Genomic DNA, 19,540 nt, shown 5'->3' with positions numbered 1-19,540 from the left:
TATGTATTAAATCATAAGCTGCTTCTTAAATGATTTAATTCAAGAGAAGCTAATTTTGGTTTCGCTATTAAAAGTAGGAAATGCATTTGAGGTTGGTTAATGAGATTGCATGAACCCTAAAGCTCAAGAAGAGAGATGAAATCTAAACTCTTTCATTCTAAACTGGCAAAAGTTATATAAAGAGGGTTAGGGTTAACTAATATTCATAAGATCCCTCGTTAATGAAATGAGAATGAAGATAATTGAAATTTTTCAGGGTGTTTTTAGACTTTTGGTAGGTTTAGAAAGTTCCGTTTGTCTTCTAACTCTGTTTTTAGAGACTCAGTTTGTTTGTTTATTTATTGGTAATGTCATCATCTCCAATCCAATACCAGACACACACACTCTCTCTCTCTCTTGAATCAATCCAAATGAATCCTAACAACAACAGAAGAAACAAGAATCATAATATTAATAATAATGGAGGTTCAGGTGGAGAACCCGACCAAGTGCAGCAAATGCTACAGGCTGCCCAAGATGAGTTGCTTCTAAAGATGTCCGTCGGTTCTCATATCTCTCGCGTCTCCCCTGACTATCTCCTCCCCGATCTCGACCGTCGATTCCAGGCTCTCAAGTCTCGACGCCCTCTCTCTAATCAATCCTCATCCTCAACAGTTCCTCCCAAAACGCAACAGCAACAGCATGATGCTGTTCTAGTTGATGAAGATGACCTATTGGCTAGATTTGCTGCTCTCAAAGCTTCCTCATCTAATTCTACTACTGGATTTAATCAAGCATGTCTCGCCGATGATGATGATGATGATGATACCGATGAAGTTGAGAAGATCATTCGGTGGGCCAAGGATGCTGCTCGTCTCGACCCTTCTCCACCTTTGGATGACGATGTTGACGGCAGTGATACAACTGATGATGATGACGACGACGGAGATAGAGGAGACAAACGTAAATAGAAAATAATGAAGTATTAAGAGCGTCCCCAACCCAAGTTCATATGATACGCACCACTTGTACTGGGTTAGTTTTCAAGGAAATTTTTCTAAATTATCTTTTGTTAAACCAACTTTGAATTAGAATTAGAATTAGAATTAGAATTAAAACAGTTACTGTTTCTGTGTCAATTCATGACAATGTTCTTACAGTTGCTGCTGGGTTGTTGATGTCACAAGTCCAAACATTTATTTTACAGAAACTCCTCCCTGTTGTTGTTTGAGTATTAATGAATTCAAAATAGATTTTTTTTTTTATTTTTTAAATAATTTAGCCTACAAGATTTGATCCACACCACTGATTGATTTATCTATCTAACCTTTCAAAACAATTATCTCTCTTCCACTGATGCAATAATGCATCAATTGTTTTAAATAAATAAATAAAAAGCAACATTTATAAACAAATCAAAAACCATATTCTATAAATTTTGGAGACCCTTCCTTCTCAACAACTAATAAATAAATAAATAATATTCCTACAATGTGTATCAACCAAACAAAAACTAACTCAACTTCAAATAAATCACAACTATCCTTTGTAATTTTTAACATTTTCCAGACAACTTGAATTCACAACTAATTTCCGGAGGGGATTTCCTCTTCTGCATGGCCATTATCTGCTCACATCTAGACAAAATCTCAGGCCTGCCATCCCCTTTGATACTTCTACAATAATTACCAGCACAGTAACTCGCCAGCTTTAGTTATCCTCCCCCAAGTTTGTATATAAATTACTCATTCTGTAATGCACAAAATTCTTGCTAAAATCTTTCTTCTCCTTGGTAACCTGCTGTATGTGCAGGGTAAAAGAATAAACATCAATCACCTACTAACTTTGATTTATTAAAACAAACAGTATGATAAACAAAAACAGCACCAGCACTTGCCTAGAGTCGAAATTAACGGAACTCATCATGAAAATCATAATCCTCGTCGTCTTCATCGCTGAAAATAGCACTGTAAAACACGAATGGGTTCTCAATCATCTCTGTCAATGATAGGCGCCCATCTTTATCTGTATCAGCCTGCAATACATTTAATGAAGTGTTTAATAGCAGATTCAGTGCATATTCTTCAACAATAGAGATTCATTAACATATGGGGTCTACTGGTAATCTAATTTTATTTTAAGGATTATCAAACCCTCTAATTCTCCCTCGGTATTAGACACTAGGTCCTGCTACCCTGGTGAGAGAGCATAGAATATAGAAACCTATTGGCGATATCATTTAATTACATTACAAGACAAAGAACCAAATAACAGCATCCATCCAGTAAACAAACTATAGAAAGAATTACCATGAGACAATTATATGATATTCTAGGATATCAGCTAATGAACTTGCGGAAAGAAACAAGGAAAAATGAGCTATCCCTCAAGGTCCTCTTCTATACTTCTACCGTGCATTAGTTAGCTCTCTCGTTTATAAGTATATATCCACAAACACGTAGTTCATATCTGCAATATAAACCATAAACCGATACATGCATCACAGATCTAAAGTTAAAGCCCTCTGGGATACCTGTGAAATGATGTAATCTGCCTGCTGTTTCGCATAGTAACGCTCTGATGGATGAAGTTTCCCAATTACAGGTAGCAACTCGACGTCTGACAAATATCTATTAAAAGCAAAGCCAAATTCAATGTTTTGTAAAACCTGCAAGATACTTATGGAATGATGATATTTATACATTAATAGGTTCTGAAAAGATACCCATCACCGTCTTTGTCTAGCTGAGAAAACAACACCTTAGCTGGAGCCTCCAATGAATCATCAGTGGGATGTGAAGAATTGTGACTTTCTTCATCGTAATTTCTCACCAAGTCGAACAACCCATGAAAGAATTCTTTAAAATTAACCTTCCCATCTTTGTCTGAATCTCTTTCCCTAATGAAGAAACAACAGCAATCAGTTAGTAAAGCTAATGCAATGAACTTAAAGAACAGGCGGCACTCGGTTGTTTATGTGAAATCAAGGAGCAGCAGGTTCAACTCTTACACTTTCCCCAGGATCAAGTGTAATTACAAATGAATATAACATGACAGATAGGTAGAAGTAAATCGCAACCAGATGAAGTCAATAGAATTCACTTTTGGTCTATATCATGAAACTTCAATCCTACTATTTCTCCATGTTTCTATTAACAAGTTACTTTTTTAAAAAATTCATGGCGTTAGATGAGTGCAAATAACTGATACACTTGTATTTAGGGAGACCTAAGAAATCATGCTATCAAAGTGCATTTACGAACTTAGTTTTACAACAAGCAGAAAACGTCAGCTAGAGATACTTTTCCTTTGGATATTCCTCTGGAATTTCCCTAAAATAAACTTGAAAAGCTAGCAAACAAAATGAGCATCCGTATGGCTAATTGAAGAGCATATAAGTTACAAGAAGACGAGAAGTTTTGAACTCTTAGAGATGGGAAATTAATGTAGTTAATGTCACCTTACTTCCTCCATGCACAACCACTGTAGTAGCTTTGGGTTTTTGCTGTCAGCCGGATGCAGAAAGCTAGAATGATGATATAGAAGAATTAGAGGTAAATTAGGAGCATCAGTTCGAGGTAATGAGGCACCGGAAATCAAGTAGAAACTTACTCATTGAACTCTGTAATATTTAAAAGACCATCTCCATCGGCATCTGATGCATTGAAATGTTCTTCTCTCCACCAGCCCATATCATAGCCAAAAGTGTTTTGATCTACTAGACAGAAAAAGAAAGAAATATCATGAAACGTGTGATGTTGAATTAGTAAGAAACCGAGTGTTACACCAAAAACCCCAGGGAAAATATAAAATAAACAGAGTTATCCTACAACCCTTATAAATCACAAGAAGAGAGAGCAACATCAGATCAAGCAATGAGTAGCATACGTTGAAAAAGAAAAAAAAATAAATTAAAAGAAGTGATAATTATTAGAAAGACCTGAATTGTGAACCCAACTAGGAGGCTCATACTCGGAAAAAGAAATAAGGCCATCATGGTTTTTATCATGAACTTCCACCTCTCTTTGAGTCCTATGCATGACTTCTCGCTTAGCTTGATCCATATTCCACTCGGTCAATTCATGCTCACTCACGTGACCATCCACCGGATCGACATCAATCTTTGGAAACAGCAGCAGCAACCTAACCCATCAAAGTAATTTGATGTGAAAAAGTTGCAAAATTAGTATTAAGAGAGTAAGTAGTGAAAGAACCTGCTAGTGACATTGAATTTCTCTTCATCATTTAAATAATCCTCAGCATCCATAAAATCCTCCCATTCAGGCTGAGGCTCGTGGCCAGGAGCAGCGTCAATGTCTTTGAGAATATCAGGATGTGAAGACTCAATGTAATGCTTCTCCCACTGCTTGTCTTCGCGGCGACGCTCAATGTCAGCGACAAGAGGATCGAAAGGGACAGGTTCGTGGTGGCGAGGATTGTGGTCGGAGAAATTAAAAGAGGAACGGAGCTTGAGACGGCGGTGGTGGCGAGAAGAGGATTTGGAGGGAGAGTGAGAGATGAGGAGGAGGAAGAGAAGCGCCAATACAATGTAAATCAAGATAGAGAGTTTTCCCATTGGATTGGGAGAGATCTAAAGCAAAAAAAAATGGAAGGATGGGGAGAATAGTTGGAGTTTTGTCTTTGGCAAGGGAATTGGGATGAGAGAGAAAGTGGTACTCTCCTTCACGTCTTTGGCAGTCGCATCAGGTTGCGCTGCCTTTTTCTTTTTTCTTTTTTCTTTTTTAATATATGTGTTTTGGTGATTCAACTTCTCCGGGTTGCTGCTGAATTCCTTGGACTTAACAAGTTCCAATTTGGCCCCCTGACCCTTTTGGTAAATATCAAATTTGTTCTTTTCGCTCTAAAATTGACAAGTTTAGTCCATAAAAATTAATGAGGGCCATCAATTTAGACCATATAAACATAGGAAAAGATTGAGATTACATGTTTTCTTAAAAGTTAATGTTTAACTTATTTTTGAAATCCTAGTAAAAGAGCCCAGCAGAGGAGGCAATGAGATGGACTTGACTTCGTTGGATCCATAGACTGACTTGGAAGCAGCAATTTTATGTCAATTATTACTACAATTTGATTATTACAAAACTAGACAAAGAAGTTCAACAAAATAATCATTGATTGGAAATAAAGAGTCCTAATAATTATAATTATAATTAAAACTCAACACAAATCCAATGATTATGGTAAACAACAATATGAGTTTTTCTTTTTAGAATTTTTACTATAACAAACAAAAAGACACGAAAGAAATGCTGTGAGATTCGTGTCAAAATTACTTTATGAGTTTCAAACTTGAAATTAAAGGTCATGACAGCAAAAAGTGACCCGACGGCCCGTGCCCGTATTTCAGCCGTAGTAGGCAAAAATGTGGAGTTATAATTATCCATATTATCTTTCCTCTCCTTTCCCAGGTTTTCAGGAATCAAATACTTCTTCTTCTTTTTTACTGACACTGTTATAAGAAATCCCACCCATTCATTACATAATCTAATTGGGTAATATTATTATTATCAATTTTAGAATTTGTTAATACATAATCCAATACATTTTCTTCTTTTTTCTTTTAATCAATCACTCCAATTACTAATACCTTCAGAACAAATAACATATTCTGTTCTCCAGTTAATATGATCAGAAATTGTAATTGTAATAAACACACCCTCTTCTTTTTCTTTTTCTTTTTCTTTTTAATTTTAACAAATACAAAATAAGATCTTTCTGTTTTTCAGTTTACTTTATAAAAGTAAATATTTAATATCCAATTGCATGTGATCTTATCCAATAATTTTGGTAACAAGTACAAAACTTCCAAAAGAGGCCTAAAAACTGGCCTGGCAAAATGGTACCGAAAAGGTATAAAATATCAGGAAATAAATAAGATCAAAGATTACCTCCCAATCAACCATATATATACTTACACTCCCTTGTCTCCCTTATGTATCAGTCTTAAGTAGAAGAAACTGACAAAGAGAAAACACAGAAAAACATACAAACTTTTCACTCTCAAATTTTTATTACTCCCTTGGCGATGAAGAGGAGGTAATTCACCGACTGCTCTGTGTGTATTTTAAATTTATTTCTCATAATACTAATAGATGCATGCACACATATTTATAATAAGATACTTTTTCCCTGCAACTGCCCGTGGTTATCTTATATGCTGGCAATTAAATATTGTTCTTTTGTCTGTTTGGATAGAAAGAAAAGAAAAGAAAACTCTTTTCTGTTATTTCTTTTTTCTCTTAAAAGAAAAGAAGAAAATTTTACTTTGCCCCTCCTTGTCAAGGAACGGTGTCTAGAGAGGGTTATTATCTATATCTATTGTCAGATATTAATGGGTATTGCAGATTCTGTAGTGTGGCAACTTGGAGAGAGGCTTTTTCAATCCCAGCTGTCCTTATATGTGTAAGCAAGTAGTAGTTGTTGTTGAAGATGGGACCAATTGACCCATCCTGCTCATGACCACCACCACCTCCTCCCTCCTTTCTTGATTTTTTTCTTTGATAACCCATCAACATCATTCATAATTTCTATGGTTGCCCTTGTAAATCTCATTCCTTTTTAGCCCTTTTTTAAAATCATTTTTTTTTATTGTGGTTTCTTTTTCTTTTTTTTATTTTGGGTTTATCTGGTTTCTGGATTCTCCCGATTTTTGTTCTTATTAGGGACTTTAATTTCTATTTTATTGCTTGTGTTCCTTTTGCTTAACATCTGGGCTTTGATATAAAAATAGAAATATAAAATTCAATGTCATTATTTTATGATTGTGTTTAAAGTTTTTGATCAAAATTAAAGTCTTAAGTTTTACCGTCACACAAACAGAGATGAAGGGGGTAATACGGTTTGCAGTGTCAAGGTTAGGTTTTTCTTTTAATTTTTTCCAGCTCCCAATTTGTGTGTTTTGTCTCACTTGTATTACTAGTTGTGAAAGTAAAGTTTTTGAGTGTTGGTTAAAGTGTCAAAATCTTGATAGTGCTACTACTTGAGTTATCAGGTAATGGTTCTTTTATGGCGTTTTGCACAGTTACTGTAATTGGACAGTGAAAAAGGAAGGAATCTGAGGTTTATAACTTTTTCTTCTTTTCTAATAATCTGGAGTCGAAGAAACTTGGATTACTGGTTCAATATTTTCAATCAATGGTTTTTCTATTCCCAGGAATTGCATAAATGGGCGATTACTTTCTTATCTATTGACCAAAAAAAAAAAATGATTAGGATCTCGAAGAGTGAGTGTAGACTTAGGTTTTTAAATAGGGCAAAATTTTGAAGCTATCTTTTTTGGGTTAATTTTTCTTTTTTCTTTTTTTTTTTGGTTATTTTGATATGATTTTCTACCCATTTTTGATTCCCAAGTGAGGTGCATTAGCTCTCTGCTACTTCAAGAGTTCTATCAGTCTAAAAGTGATTTTCTTTTTTCCTTTTTAGATACCAATTGTGCAGCGTGTATGTGATTTATTCAAATGACGGTGTCTAGTTACATTAGCAGAAGAATACAAAAAAAAAAAAAAGAAAAAAAGAAAAGAGACTGGAGCTTGCTCTGTAAATTTTGAGCGTAAAATACAGAGAGTTATTGATGTGATGAATTTTTGTGGGCCTATGCTGTTAAAACTGTTCTTATCAAGTAGGACACACAAGTTACTGGGTTTTTGTTTGAATTACGAATTTGTATTGTAAGTACGCCTGTTATTCATTGTTGGTTTCTGGGGTTTTCTTCTTTGTTTTCTTTCTTTGTTGTCTCTTTCATATCTCACTATCCAAAACCCTAATTACCATTCACTTTTCATCAATTCACCGTCGCATTAATTTTTGTATATTTATTTTTTTAATTCTCTACAAACTACCATTTATTGCATCTTTGGTTTAATGGGTTTCAGATATTTCTCATGCTCTAACTGAACTTTGTTGCTTTTTCATTCAACAATAGGTCAGCAATTCACAAGAGTCCAATTTTTTGAATTTTGGAGCAAATCGCCATTGAATTCTTCACATACTCTGTTGGGGTTTTTATGATTTTTATTGGAGGTGATCTCTGGTTCAGCTCTCCTGGCCTTTTCTGGGGTCCTTCTGTTTGTTTTCTTCTTCCTGACCTCCATAGCCTGACACATCCTGCTTTTCCATAAATTTAGTCTACCATCACTCCAGTTGTTGCCTTGTGGTGATACCAATAATAGAAATAGCTCAGATCCAAATATTAAGAACTGTTTTAAAAAAAATTCCTGGTTTTGGAGATAAGCTTATAGGTTTGTGTAGAGTCTGCAGCACCTCGGTGGATTTCTTTCTTCGTCTTCTGAGCCTATTCTGGATAGGGAATTTAAACAAGTCTAGATGACTGTGGATGAAGCGGACTGTAGTTCTGTGTGGACTAGAGAGCAAGATAAGGCATTTGAGGATGCCCTTGCAACATATCCTGAGGATGATCTAGATCGATGGGAGAAGATTGCTGCTGATGTGCCTGGAAAAACTTCAGAAGAGATTAAATTTCACTATGAACTTCTGGTTGAAGATGTGAATCAGATTGAAGCTGGCTGTGTGCCTTTGCCTAACTATTCTTCTTCAGAGGGTTCAACGGGCCATGCTGGTGATGAAGGTACTAGTAAAAAGGGTAGCCACCTGGGGCATCATAACAACGAGCCTGCTCATGGTAATAAAGCCTCAAGGTCAGATCAAGAACGCCGTAAAGGGATTGCTTGGACGGAGGATGAGCACAGGTAAATTTATTATGGTGATTCATCTCTTCCTCAAGGGATTTTCTTTTTTGTGATTATGGTTGTATTACTTTGTTGATTAGTGTTTCTTATGGTTTTTCTGCACTTGCATACCCTTGAGGCTAGCTTTTCTTATTTTGTGGGATCCTGGTTTTTAAAATCTTAAGCCTTATTCAACTGTTGTAGTTTTATACTACAACGCACTTTCCCTTGAAGCAAGCTAAGCATTATGAATGTTTAACTTTCTTTGGGCTTCCTAGACATATCACTGCTATATGTTTGTTGCAAATGTGCCCAAAGTTCCAAGTAAATAATGATTAAGCCCACAGGTTCTTAGGAAATTTATAGAAGCTAGGATATATGCAAATAAAAGCAGTGATTTCAACATGGGAGATTTCTAATTACATGTTCTTTCCCTTCTTTTGAAAAAGAAACTATTCCATGTGCTTTGTGGTTAACGTATTACACATTCATAAATTAAGAAAAGTAGGGGTCCTAATCTTTTTCTCATCTTTGTAGGGCTTATAACTTTAATTTTTATTGACAGAAGATTGGCATTATAACTTTGCCCTAACAAAAATTAAGAAACATTACCTTCCCATGCTATTGTGTGTCTTTGAATACTTTTTTGTTTTTGGTTTTGTTTAGGATTTTTATTTCTATTGTTTCTGAGCAACTTAAGAATGTCTTCCAAGAATGCTCTTTATAGTTAAAAATGAATTCTTTGTTCAATGGTTTAACGCAAGCGATACCAGAGGAACACAAACATAAATCCCTTCCTTATATTTGCCACAACTCAAGCCATCTAATTAATCTTAAAACAACCTCGAAGGCTTACTGTTTTCAATAAGACCCTAAAGGTGATGCTTGCTTTTAGCTCTTGTAACTTTCTCGTGGACGAATTGCTCACTGTCTAATTATATATTGGTGTGGGTTATTTTTTCCATCTCCAATGGATGTTTAGTTGTGCAACAGTCAAGGCTGCCAGATTTGGAATCTAACAAATGAGTGTTCTATACTGAAATGACTTGACTAGTAACTCCCCGGCCATAAGTTAACATTAGGTATATTTATTGTTAAAACTGTGAGATGTGGTATAGCTGTAAGATGATGAACAAAGATCATGAGGTTAGTTGTTTAGGTTGTTATTGTACTCAAGATATCTAATGTATCAAGTCATCCAGTGTGCCAAATTTGATCATGTTTTTGCTCATTGCTAGCTATTCAACTAGATGTTATTTTGTGTTCTTTGTATCTTTTCCATTTGCAGCGATGATTAACTTTTTGTTCTACGTTTAAATAAACCTTTTCTTTTTGGGCTAGATTCTTAACTAGGTTTCTTTTGTTTGTTTGAATTCTATGGTACACCTCCTCTGAAGTTGGACATGTACTTGGACCATTATTATATGGGAGCATAGTCAAACGAGTCATACTTCTATTCTAAAACTTCTTATGGCTCTTGTACGCGGTAGAATTAGTTAAGTTATGGTATTTTTAAATGTGGAGTCATAGAATTCCATAATACAGGCATTTTCCTAAAGTTCATTGCTTGTGGTTGTTAATTCTCATGAAAAGTGTAGGTGTAGTTATTTGTATTTGTCACATTCCGGTTATCTTTATTTGATTTGGATCACCTTCCAGAATATCTTCTCTGCTATTTTGGTGGTTTGATCCTGTTACTGGATTGTGGCTATTTGTAAGATGAACTCCACTTTACCCTGGCATTTTGCACTTGCAACTGCATTTATTTATGGATGATTGATGTGCATTTTAACAACACGGTACTCCAAGTGTGAAATGATTTCAAGTGCTTTAAATGATTGACCTCTAAAAATCGTAGCACTGGCACATATTTTATTGTCTATTAAACTGCAGTGTTGTGAGCTTTTTATTGGTGATATAGATTTTTGGACTTGGATGTCTTTTCCAAAGGTTTTCTCATGTTGATCATTAGGTATTCTTTTCCAATGGCTATTGGTTTAATGATCCTGTAAGGTGGCATACTGGTATTTAATTGACACTATTTCCAACATCATTTGATTGTAGGTTATTTCTTCTTGGTTTGGACAAGTATGGAAAAGGTGATTGGCGAAGTATTTCCAGAAACTTTGTAGTGACAAGAACACCTACGCAAGTGGCAAGCCATGCACAAAAATATTTTATTCGTTTGAACTCAATGAACAAAGATAGAAGGCGGTCCAGCATCCATGATATCACCAGTGTTGGCAATGGAGATATTTCAGCACCACAAGGACCGATAACTGGCCAAACAAATGGTTCTGCTGGTGGAGGTTCTGCTGGCAAGGCAACGAAACATCCCCCTCAACACCCTGCTGGATCCCCAGGTGTTGGTGTTTATGGTTCTCCAACAATAGGGCAACCGATTGGAGGCCCCCTTGTTTCAGCAGTTGGTACCCCTGTGAATCTTCCTGCCCCTGCACACATGGCTTATGGCATCAGAGCTCCAGTACCAGGAACAGTTGTTCCTGGTGCACCTATGAACATGGGTCCTATGGCATATCCAATGCCACCCACAACCGCGCATAGATGAGATGCATCATTTAGGTGCAAAGTGTACAAAGACAAAAGACTAATTTGCTTGTGTTTCTGTTGGGTGAGTGGCCTCTCCATTTTACCCTGAATAAGAATGCTTATTTGCAAGCAAAAGCCGTCTGGAGTCATTTGTTTATTACGGTAGAAAATATGAAATAAGGCAATAGGGAGGGATAGTACATGCATTTGTATAGGCAAGCAGCATTTATGGGTAGGTCAGCAAATTTAGTACCTTTTTGGTTTTACATTACAGCGCTTAGTCTCAGTAGTCAGTCAGTCAGTGGTATTTAACTTCTTTTTATGGCCAAAGTTGTAAAAAACCCATTTATACTTTTTCACTATTTTGAGTAGCATATGTTGGCACATATTGTGCTTAGCCTTCATCTACTTTGCTGAGCTCCTCTACGAAATTGATTGCCATCAAATATTTGCCTAGCGAATCTTGCAGGCACAAATTCATTGTTATTTGGACTGTGCTAAGACTCCTCAAGGTAATTATGGTTGCTTCGCTGCTGTTTACACCAGAAGGATATAATGATTAGAGAATTTTGATAAAGATTGTTTCTGGTTGATTTTATGTCTAATCTTTGTATGTCGTCTGTTACTTGAAAAGCTATGATTTAGTGTGTATTGACCAACTTAGAGGCAGTCACTCCTCTCAAATGGGTCGGAAAATCAAGATTCTTATGTTGGAAAAGTGCTTTGGAATTCAGAGTTCGTTACTTGCCATTGCATGAAATAAATCCCCGTCCTTCTCTTGTCTTGGTATCTATTTATATATTTATATAAAATATAATGATAAAAGGGAATGGCATCAGAAAGTTAATTATGACAGTTCAAAAGCATCAATGCCACACTGCTGCAGAGAGTCAGTGCGGGATTGAAGGAAAAAGCTTATTCTATGTTTGATATGATTTCATTTCCATGATTGAAAAGTTGTCTCTTTAATCTTCTTGGACCCATTCATCAAATAATATCGTATCATATGTTTTCCTTTTCTCTTTTTTTTTTTTTTGTTCTCAGCTCCAATGCATCAAAAAGTAGTATTGAATTTCATGTTTACGTAGTCCTAAGTAAATCAGTTGGTCATTTTCCATTGAAGTTTCAAGAAATTGTCCAGTTTGGAATTGCATCCTATAAAATGACCTACTTCAACTGCATTTTTAATTTCAATTCAATTCAACGTACCTTTCCCTGATCATTATTGGAGTCTTGAACAGCAAGAGACAACTTGCGTTTGACACAAGAATCTCCGAAAAGCAGATTTGTTCTTTTCCTAAAGCAACCAGACTTGCCATCCTTCCATTATCTTTTTTTTTTTTTTTTTTTTTTTAAGAAAATATCAATTATATGTTCTGTGCCTTTACCTTTACACTTAATCGATACATGCAATGAAAAGCTAAGATTCATCAACTATATAAGTATTTATCTCCCATTAAAATGCGCAATACAAGGCCTATCATCATAGCGACCGCAGTTCCTTTCATAGCAGTTCATCCTCGCCATTCATTAAGAAATGAAAAGCCCATTTCAGGATCAAGTAATTGGCATCCCAATCAACTCAGTTAGGAGGTCAGCAGTAGGATACTTGCCTGAAACTGATACTCCATACTATAATTCAGGTCCTGCTAATGGTTCTTCTGCATTCAAACAAACTAATTATCTTTCTCTTTATCTCCACAAATATATATGTATGTCCAGTCCACATGTTTAAAACTGATGGGTGATATATGTTTGCAACATTTCAGGCATAGCAGGTTCAGTGCTTAAAAAGATTAACAAGCTAGGAAAAAAAGCAGATATTTTTGCAAGCTGCATCCGAGAGCATGGTAAGAGAGTCATCGTTCTTTGAATTTTTTCTTTTCCTTTACCAACTCCTTTTTCAAGTGCGAGTGGAGTTCCAACTTGCTTTGCTCATTTTGAAACTGTGCAGTGAGACTGGGGCCAAAGATCACTGAAACTGTGAAAGGAAAGCTGAGGTTGGGAGCCAAGATTCTTCAAGTGGGTGGGTTGGAAAGAACTTTCAGGCAGTTATTTACAGTTACTGAAGATGAGAAGTTTCTCAATGCTTCCCAATGCTATCTGTCCACCACAGCAGGTCCAATTGCAGGACTCCTATTTATCTCTACTGTCAAAGCTGCCTTTTTCAGTGAGAGATCTCTCAAATTTTCTCCACGAAATGGGAAATCAGTTAGTTTTCATTACAAGGTAACTTCCAAACCATTAAATACTCTCTTCTAGAGATCATCTCTTTTTCTTTCTCTTTTCGGCATTTTTATTCTAAATACAGTCATTCTATACAGGTCTTGATTCCACTTGGCAAGATAATGACTGTGAGGCAGAGTGAGAATATGAAGAAGCCATCACAGAAGTTTATGGAAATAGTTACTGTAGATAATTTTGATTTCTGGTTTATGGGTTTCCTGAATTATCAAAAGGCTTTCAAATATCTTGAACAAGCAATCTCCCAAAGCTCAGATGATATGTAGTTCACTTACTAGTGACTTGAAAAACCCCTGCTTTTGTAAGAAAGTGTACATGTAGAAAGGAAAAACTTGGCAATATTACATTGTATCAAATTCTGGTTGTCAATGTATATTATATCATCTGTTCTTGAGCCATTATATCTAGTGGGATAATTTTAGCATCACCAGCTTATGTTAATATATATCTAGATATATTATAAGAACATTCTTGTTATTGCCATCATCAAAATATGAAGTAAATCTTAAACAAGAAAAGGTTGCATGCTTGTTATCCATTGTGCTCTTCAAGAGAAACACATGCAGTTGTTCCGCAGGAGAAGTAAACTATGACAAGTAATAACCATTCAAACATGATTAATAACAAAATGCAAGTATCCCCTCTACTGCTAGAGGTGGTACTGGTAGGTGATTTGCAAACCTCCAGTAGTCGCTGAAGCTTTTCAAGAGCAAAGTCTTTTTCACTAGTTTATAACAGGCTTACTCCCATTCTGTAAATCCAATTAACAGTATAGGACTATGCTGATCAAGTTCAACCCATCTGAGTACAAGAAAAAGATCCAGAAGACATGCATAGTTAGCCAAACAACTTGATTTTTTACTTTTTCCAAAAGTTCTACTGAAGATGAAACTGACATGGCCTTTCTCTTTCTTAATACATTTAGCACCCATTGGCATTTCTTTCTGATGAAGTAATTGCTAACTCAGTGTACGGTTCATTGCTGAGATGAGACATCTAATACAACCATGCATATGCACATGCACATGCATGGTCTGCTGCCCATCCATTCCCACATCAGCATTATGAACCCCAAAATCAAAAGAATGATAAAAAGGAAAACTACCAAAAAGATTGTTTTACCCCAAATGATGACTTGAGCAGTTGGTGCATATATCTTCTATAAAAGTAACTATATTTCCTTTGACCAATTGTGCAACACTTGATCTCGTTGCTCTTTTACAAAGGTATCCTCTTTAATTCATAAAGAAAGATAAAGATTCATTGAAGAGATTTGTTAGAGCCATTTATATATATTTTCTTATGGTGGAGTGCGTTTTGAACTCAGAAAGCTAAAATTGCCAACTCAAAAGCGTCAGCCACAGAGTCATAAACCTTTGCTGGTGAAGATTGCATGATTTAATGTATCTTGTTCCATGTATTTTGGATATTTTATCTGCTTTTTCCTATTTGCATCCTATTCTTTTCTCTTACTAATACTTTGTAAGATTATTCAAAAGGAGCTATGTTTTCTTAGCAGCCAAAACTTGCCATCTCTTCATCTTTCTTATCTTTAACTGTCATTGTCAATGATGAGTATGCTTCCGTGCCTTTTTTGTTGTTGATGAGCCTTATATGACTCCTGCAATAATAAATTCTAACATTTTTTAAATCAAAAGAAAAAAAAAACAGTTAACGTTTTACCTGCCAAATTTTTTCCCTTTAAATACATTTACAGAATTGAAAGGATTGATCATCAAGCAACGGCAGCCTTCTCTTCCTTTGTCTCCAACCTGAAGAATCTTCCTGACAGTAGCTACAGCATGGTTCCTGAATCTTGCCGCTCATTGAAAATAAAGAACACTCATTAGAATCAGGTTATGGGAACTCCAATCAGCTCAGAAATATTTTCACCTGACCCTGCTATCCAATACCATCTTTCATCTTCTTCAAATTGTTCTTCTACATCGAAGAAAAGTAATGACTTTTCTCTGTCTCTGTCACTCTATTTTAGTTCTTTTATACTCAGTTTGACTAATAATGAGAGTGGCTTGTTTTTCATGTTGCAGACAAAGTAAATTCAGTTTTTAAAAGAGTGAACAAATTACGAGAGAAAGCTGACAATTTTGCACAAGGAGATAGAGAGCATGATAACTACCATTCATTAGAAACGTGGAAAGAATCAGAACTGAAAACAAGCTAAGTTCTAACTTTTTTTTGAAATTGCAGTGAGTCTAGGGCCAAATATCAGTCAAACCGTAAAAGGGAAGTTTAGCTTGGGTGCTAAAATTCTTTAAGTTGGTGGTGGTGTGGAGAAAATAATCAAGCAGTTGTTCGGAGTAGAAGAAGATGAGAAATTGTTGAATATTTCTCAATGCTACCTGTCAACCACTGCAGGTCTCTTGTTTGTCTCCAGTTACAGGGTTGGCTTTTGCAGGGAGAGATCAGTAAAATTCTCTTCTCCAAATGAACTATCAGTCAGAGTTCATTACAAGGGTCTGATCTCACTTGCAAAGGTTAAAAGGGTTAACAAGAGTGAGAATATGAAGAATCCATCCCAAAAGTACATGGAAGTAGTTACGGTTGATGGGTTTGATTTCTGGCTTTTAGGGTTCTTGAATTATCAGAAAACTTTTGTTAACTATATTTAGTTAATTTGTTAGTGTAGAGATAAGTATGTATAAGCTGTAGTAGTTAGATGTTATTCTAATTGTATTTTTGATAAGGTTGCTTGTTACGTAAGTAGTTAGAAGTTATCCTTGTAACAAACTTCTATATATATTCAGGTTGAATGAATAGAGAAAGGTGACAGAAATTAATCAATTATTAGGGTTTCATTATTCACATGGTATCAGAGCAGCCGCTCACCATACTGAAAACAAATTTTTCAAATCAAAACTGAATCCCTAAACTAAATTATGAGTACAGAAGATTCACCTCATACTCAAATCACGAATCCGTCTTCGAATCAAATTATCATTCAACAAGATAATGTATCATTCCCTACCAGTGTTATACTGGACGAATCGAATTATTCTCTATGGTCATAGCTCATGGAGATGCGTATTGGAGCACGAAATAAGACTGAGTATTTAACCGGATCGGAAGCGAAGCCTGCAACTACAAATGCGAGATACTCTACCTGGATAACTGAGAATCAAAAGGTAAAGAGCTGGCTGATTGATTCGATGATACCTTCACTGATGCAACGTTTCATCAGACTTCCTACTACCAAAGATGTTTGGGAGGCAACAGCAAAAATATTTTACGATGGAACTGATGAAACGAGGTTATTCGAATTGAATCAGAAGTCTTTCGCAATCAAACAAGAGGGAAAACCATTGCCTACGTATTACTCTGAGTTGATGGAAATCTTCCAAGAGATAGATCATCATACTTAGTCACATGAAGGCACAATGGATGGAGTAGTAGCGTTGCATTTTGCCATGGCAAGGCTACGCGTGCATATCTTCATCAGTGGGCTTGATTCAGACTTTGATCAAGTCCAAGGTGAGATTCTGCGCAAAGACCCTAAACTTGATTTGCAACAAACATATGCTTATGTTCGAAGAGAAGATCAACAACGTAAGACAATGGGAGGAACAAATGCAACTATGGAGCCTACTGTATTTCAGGTTCGACAAAATTATGGAAAAAACAGGAAAAATGGAGCTGGAAAAAATAGTAACTTGTTGTGTGAACATTGTGGAGAGACTGGTCATACTAAACAGCATTGTTATGAGATCATTGGGTATCCAGATTGGTGGGAGTTTACGAAGAAACCCGGGAAGAAGGCTGTTGCAAAGACGGTTACAACTCATACAAATGGAGGAGAATCCAGAGATTGTGAAAATCCTACTGCTATTGCACTAGCAGGAAGTGTTGGTAAGAATACTCCCTCTACTCTATTAAGATCGAATACCTGGATAATAGACACAGGTGCATCTGATCATATGGTATGCAATTCTGATCGAATTCATTCTTTCATTCCATCCTTTCATTCTACCATGTCAACAACAAATGGATTCGAATGTATTGTTAGTGGAGAAGGATCCATTATTCTTTCAAAAAATTTGAATTTAAAATCTGTATTGATTGTTCCTACACTGTCTTGTAACTTACTCTGGGTTGGACAAATAACCTCGTCTCTTAACTGTACTGTAACTTTCTAGCCTTCATATTGTGTTTTTCAGGATACCTTGACTCGGGAGACTCTTGGTTATGGTGTTAAACGAGGCAAACTTTATTATCTAGACTTGACCGAGACAGGAGGGAAGAAAGTAAGTGAGGTTTACACGACTGAAAGCTCAAGTAATGCAATGGAAAGAATTTGGCTATGGCATCGACGCCTTGGACATTTGTCATTTAGTTATTTGAAAAAATTAAAACCTGACTTGTTTGTTAATTTGGATGATTCCGTATTTAATTGTGATGTGTGTGAACTTGCTAAGAGCCACCGTGCTACTTATTTGCCTAGTTTTAATAAAAGTACTGAACCATTTGCTGTTATACATTCTGATGTTTGGGGTCCTGCAAAAATTCCTTCATTATCAGGTGCTAGATATTTCGTAACTTTTATAGACGAATGTACTCGTATGACTTGGATAACCTTACTTCGGAACAAAAGTGAGGTAAGTAAAGCTTTTTGTGATTTTTGGAATTTTATTAGAAATCAATATCGTACATCGGTTTTAGTCTAGCAAACTGATAATGCAAAGGAATTTATGTATAGTCATTTAAGTAATTTTTTAACTAAGAATGGTATTCGACATAATACCTCATGTACTTATACCCCTCAGCAAAATGGATTAGCGGAACGTAAGAATAGGCAAATTTTAGAAGTAGTTAGGGCATCTTTATTTGGAGCAAACATGCTTAGGTTGTTTTGAGGAGAAGTAGTAAAATCGATAGTGTATTTGATAAATCGAACCCCGTCGAGTGTCTTAAATTTTCAAACTCCCCAGGCCAAGCTACATACATTCTTTAGAATTCCTCATGAATCAAATCTGGAACCCTATATATTCGGTTGCACTGTTTTTACTCATGTCCTAAAACCACTTCAGAATAAATTAGAACCTCGAGCTGTTAAGTGTGTGTTTGTAGGGTATTCTGATTCTCAAAAGGGTTACAGATGTTATGAACCTAATCGGAAAAAAATGTATTATCAGTTTGGATGTTACGTTTAGAGAGTCTGATTTCTTTTACTCGCAGAATTCTATTCACCAGGGGGACAGTGTGAGTGAGAGAAGTGTTTCAGATGTTTCAGAATTTGTAAAACTTGATAGTTGTGATAGGGCTGACAGTGAAGAAGTGGAGAGACAAATGATTGTGGATACAAATAGGAGAAGTAATCAGGAAATTGTGGTGACACCTAGAGGAGTCGAACAGAAACATGAGCATTTGAGGTCGCCTATTTTAACACCATTTCCAGAAGAAACTGAACCTCAGGTTAGTTCTCTTCCTACTGTTTCTGAAAATCTTGATACTTCCTCTTCTTTTCGGGATGGAGACATTAACTTAAATGATTCTATTTCAAGATATCCACAAAGATCAAATAAGGGTATTGCTCGAAAACAATATGAATCGAATCTTAAGTCTAATGTCAAGTATTCTATTTGTAATTATGTTTCACATAACCATTTATCAGATTATTATGCACTTAGCACTAGTGAATTATCCGAGATTGCGATTCCTAATAGTGTGCAGGAGGCAATGCAAGACTTGAAATGGAAAGAGGCGATAGAGGAAGAGGTGAAAGCCCTAGAGAAGAATGCAACATGGGAGTTTGTGAAATTACTAGAGGGGAAGAATACGATTGCCTGTAAATGGATCTATGCAGTGAAGCTTAAGGTAGATGGGAGTCTAGACAGGCGAAAAGTGAGACTGGTGGCGAAAGGATTTACTCAGAAGTATGGAATTGACTAATAGGAAATGTTTGCACCTGTGGCGAAACTTGGTACGATTCGAATACTGATTTCTATTGCAGCAACTAAAGGATGGGCATTAAGACAATTTGATGTAAAAAAATGCTTTTTTACATGATGATTTGGAGGAAGAAGTATATATGGATGTACCACCTGGTA

At 35.9% G+C, this 19,540-nt stretch overlaps 4 protein-coding genes and 1 long non-coding RNA gene across 9 annotated transcripts; 4 read left to right on the top strand and 1 right to left on the bottom strand.

Moving 5' to 3' along the window:
• The first annotated feature begins 124 nt into the window (after positions 1-124).
• LOC8260728 lies at positions 125-1,243 on the top strand. The gene has a single exon (XM_002513083.4). It carries the CDS (start codon positions 348-350, stop codon positions 948-950), a length of 603 nt encoding a protein of 200 aa, XP_002513129.2. The 5' UTR covers positions 125-347; the 3' UTR covers positions 951-1,243.
• A 188-nt stretch (positions 1,244-1,431) lies between these two features.
• Positions 1,432-4,812, bottom strand: LOC8260727 (reticulocalbin-2). Of its 3 annotated transcripts, none has more exons than XM_025156254.2 (8): positions 4,194-4,812; positions 3,920-4,122; positions 3,592-3,697; positions 3,440-3,505; positions 2,705-2,878; positions 2,513-2,609; positions 1,877-2,014; positions 1,432-1,779 (listed from the first exon to the last, which is right to left on the bottom strand). In XM_025156254.2, the coding sequence occupies exons 1-7, from the start codon at positions 4,553-4,555 to the stop codon at positions 1,889-1,891; spliced, it is 1,134 nt and encodes a 377-aa protein (XP_025012022.1). In that variant the 5' UTR covers positions 4,556-4,812; the 3' UTR covers positions 1,432-1,779; positions 1,877-1,888. The 3 variants fall into 3 exon arrangements, with proteins under 3 accessions (XP_025012022.1, XP_025012021.1, XP_002513128.1); XM_025156253.2 differs by having other exon boundaries at positions 1,432-1,776; positions 4,194-4,804; XM_002513082.4 differs by having other exon boundaries at positions 1,432-1,776; positions 3,592-3,694; positions 4,194-4,790.
• A 1,074-nt stretch (positions 4,813-5,886) lies between these two features.
• Positions 5,887-11,642, top strand: LOC8260725 (transcription factor SRM1). Of its 3 annotated transcripts, none has more exons than XM_015715442.3 (3): positions 5,887-6,036; positions 7,922-8,705; positions 10,749-11,642. In XM_015715442.3, exons 2-3 carry the CDS (start codon positions 8,323-8,325, stop codon positions 11,251-11,253), a joined length of 888 nt encoding a protein of 295 aa, XP_015570928.1. In that variant the 5' UTR covers positions 5,887-6,036; positions 7,922-8,322; the 3' UTR covers positions 11,254-11,642. The 3 variants fall into 3 exon arrangements, with proteins under 3 accessions (XP_015570928.1, XP_015570927.1, XP_048235274.1); XM_015715441.3 differs by lacking the exon at positions 5,887-6,036 and adding an exon at positions 6,474-6,853; XM_048379317.1 differs by lacking the exon at positions 5,887-6,036 and having other exon boundaries at positions 7,027-8,705.
• A 137-nt stretch (positions 11,643-11,779) lies between these two features.
• LOC8260724 (GEM-like protein 4) lies at positions 11,780-13,879 on the top strand. The gene is made up of 4 exons (XM_002513079.4): positions 11,780-12,877; positions 13,004-13,084; positions 13,189-13,463; positions 13,559-13,879. The coding sequence occupies exons 1-4, from the start codon at positions 12,772-12,774 to the stop codon at positions 13,742-13,744; spliced, it is 648 nt and encodes a 215-aa protein (XP_002513125.1). The 5' UTR covers positions 11,780-12,771; the 3' UTR covers positions 13,745-13,879.
• Positions 13,880-14,860: 981 nt separating this feature from the next.
• On the top strand, positions 14,861-16,280 carry LOC112533806. Its single transcript, XR_003078161.2, has 2 exons — positions 14,861-15,434; positions 15,527-16,280. It is a non-coding gene; the product is annotated as an uncharacterized LOC112533806 (long non-coding RNA).
• Positions 16,281-19,540: the final 3,260 nt, after the last annotated feature.

Source organism: Ricinus communis, chromosome 9 (assembly GCF_019578655.1).
Source record: "Ricinus communis isolate WT05 ecotype wild-type chromosome 9, ASM1957865v1, whole genome shotgun sequence".
Lineage (NCBI taxonomy): Eukaryota > Viridiplantae > Streptophyta > Magnoliopsida > Malpighiales > Euphorbiaceae > Ricinus > Ricinus communis.
This window is presented reverse-complemented; position numbering and strand designations above follow the sequence as displayed.